The sequence below is a fragment of the Orycteropus afer genome, unplaced genomic scaffold (assembly GCF_000298275.1).
Source record: "Orycteropus afer afer isolate SDZICR_OR568_19922 unplaced genomic scaffold, OryAfe1.0 scaffold00079, whole genome shotgun sequence".
Lineage (NCBI taxonomy): Eukaryota > Metazoa > Chordata > Mammalia > Tubulidentata > Orycteropodidae > Orycteropus > Orycteropus afer.
Window position 1 is genome coordinate 4,481,510 of NW_006921666.1, and position 2,403 is coordinate 4,483,912.

General features: G+C 60.4%; 1 protein-coding gene across 1 annotated transcript in view; it reads left to right on the forward strand.

Annotated features, from left to right (window-relative positions):
• The first annotated feature begins 2,161 nt into the window (after positions 1–2,161).
• Positions 2,162–2,403, forward strand: part of IRF2BPL (interferon regulatory factor 2 binding protein like) — a 2,363-nt gene continuing 2,121 nt past the window's right edge. The window contains exon 1 of the mRNA XM_007941410.2: positions 2,162–2,401. Coding sequence (XP_007939601.1) covers positions 2,162–2,401 — 240 coding nt within the window. The remainder of the gene's footprint in view (positions 2,402–2,403) is intronic.

The following is a 2,403-nucleotide window of genomic DNA, read 5'->3' on the forward strand; positions in this document are numbered from 1 at the left end:
CCACCAGCCACTTCTGGGAAGAAAGATTGGGCAATCAACTTCCCTAGTGGTACCATCTCAGAAACCCAAGGAGAGGTCCCTATGAGTCGGATCCGACTCCACGGCAGTGGGTTTCTTAATGGAAAAGAAATCATGGCCTTTGTCAGTCTTTCCCGTCACAGCACCTGAAAAAGTACTTTGAAAACAGCTCTGTGCTTTACCAAGATATCACTATTATTAAATGTCCCGGCCTTCTGATCGAACCCAGAAAAACCATTCACACTAAAGAGACCAAAAGGGCAGCAACTTCCCAAAAATAAGTTCAGAAAGCAGGAAGGGGCAGGAAATATGCACGAATGAAAACAAGGAACCCAGGGAGGAAGTGGCAAGACTGTTAGATCGAGGGAATTGCAACTCATGTCACGAAACAAAATGCATAAATTGCTGAATGGGAGACTAATGTGCTCCGTAAACTTTCACCCAAACCACAATAAAATGTACGCAAAAAAAAAAAAAAAAAAAACCACTCACCTATTCGGCCTCTCTAGCACCTCCCCCTTCCTGCCCCCAACAGCAGCTGTGCGCAGCCCGTCGACTGTTTTCCTTAAAGGCCTCCGGGTGCTCGTAGCTTCTTTACACGTTCAGCCAAAATTTTTAGAGTGCGGCTGGGGGAGGGGAGAGCTCACCCTGAAAGCATTTAGCTCCGTGGCTGAAGCGAGTTCCTACACCAGGGCACAAGAACAAATCGAAAAGGCAGTTTCTGTAAGATTGAAAAACAGCTAATTTTGCAGGTGTTCCGGCATCCGTGGTGGAAAAGGGCATAACGTCCATACCGGGTAGTGGTAGGGAATGGTTTCTTCAGAGATGAAATGAGTAATTCCCTCTATGAAATTCACAGCGAAAGTTCTGAAACAGGCCATTTCCATTGCCAGCCGCGGATGGGGTGAGGGGTGGGGTGGGGAGGGGAGGGGAGCAGGGGTCGGAAACGATGCTTGTGGTTCTTAAATGCGTTTTTACTTAGGAAAGTAGGGCGGAGAAGGGAAAGGTCAGCGTCTGTTTAATTTCCACCCCCAGCCCAGGGCTTCCAGCTTTAGCTCGCCGGGCCTCAGCTGTTGTACACACACGGCGAGGGGGAGGGGAGGGCGGAGGCGCGGAGGAGGGGCCGGCTGGGAGGAATCTGGGCCCCAGGCCGCGCATGCGCCTTTCCAGAGCAACAAGTGGGCTCCACACAGAGGAAGTGTAAGGGGTGGTGGTGGGGGGAGACTGGTGCAGAGCATGGTGGTGACGTCAGCGCTCCGCCCGGGCGGTATCCCGCGCGGCCAAGCCGGGGACAGCGCGAGCCGCAGCCCGAGCGGGAGCGCCGAGACGCGCCTCTGGAACGTAGAGTAACAATCACAACCCCACATTCCGGGCGAGCGCGAGCGGGAAAGGGATGCGACCCGGGGCGAGGCGCCGCGCGAGCGCCCTGCAGCCAATGTGAGCGCCGTCAGCCGCGCGGCCCGGGCGCCGGCCAGGCCTGGGGCGGCGGGAGCCTGCGTGCGTGCACTCCTCTCCTCTCGTGCGTCCTGGAAGCAGTGGCCGCGGAGGCTCCCTCCGGCCGCGCAAACCCAGCCACCGCCAGCGGACCCGCCGACGCTGCGGAGGGGAGAAGCTCCTTTTCGGCTGCCGCCACCCCCTCCCTCCCCCGGCCCTTCGGGAAAGCAGCGGCTTCAGCAAGATTGGACACGGGCACCGCGTGGCACTGAACCCTCTAGCCCTCGCCCTAGGGAAGCTGACGGGGAGAGGAAAGAGGCAGCCCTTCACGAGCTTTCACGCACCAGCCACTTCGGGGAGGGGGCCCAAGAGGCAACGGCGGCCGAACACCCTTGCCCCCTCCCCCCGGGCCAAGAGCTTCCAGCACGGGTCCCCGGCACCAGGAAGAAGGCGCCTGAGCTTGCTTCCTCGGCTAGACAGCCGCAGTAGGAGGTGGGGGCGAGGACCCGTGCGCCGCCCGGGCGGCTGAGCCCCCGCGGAGAGGCGCTGCGCTGGTGGAGACTTGCGCTCTTTCCAGCCCGTGGGGCAGAACTTTCTCGCCCTCCTTCTCTCTCCCCCGCAGCCGGACTCCCTCCGTAGCCGACCAGGGGAGGAGAAAGCGCCGCGGAGACAGACCGGGCAGCGGCCTACCTTCCCCAGGGCCGGCATCATGTCGGCGGCACAGGTGTCCTCGTCCCGGAGACAATCTTGCTACCTGTGCGACCTGCCCCGGATGCCCTGGGCCATGATCTGGGACTTCTCGGAGCCTGTATGCCGCGGTTGCGTCAACTACGAGGGCGCGGATCGCATCGAGTTCGTGATCGAGACCGCGCGTCAGCTAAAACGAGCGCACGGCTGCTTCCAAGACGGCCGCTCCCCGGGGCCGCCGCCGCCCGTCGGGGTCAAGACGGT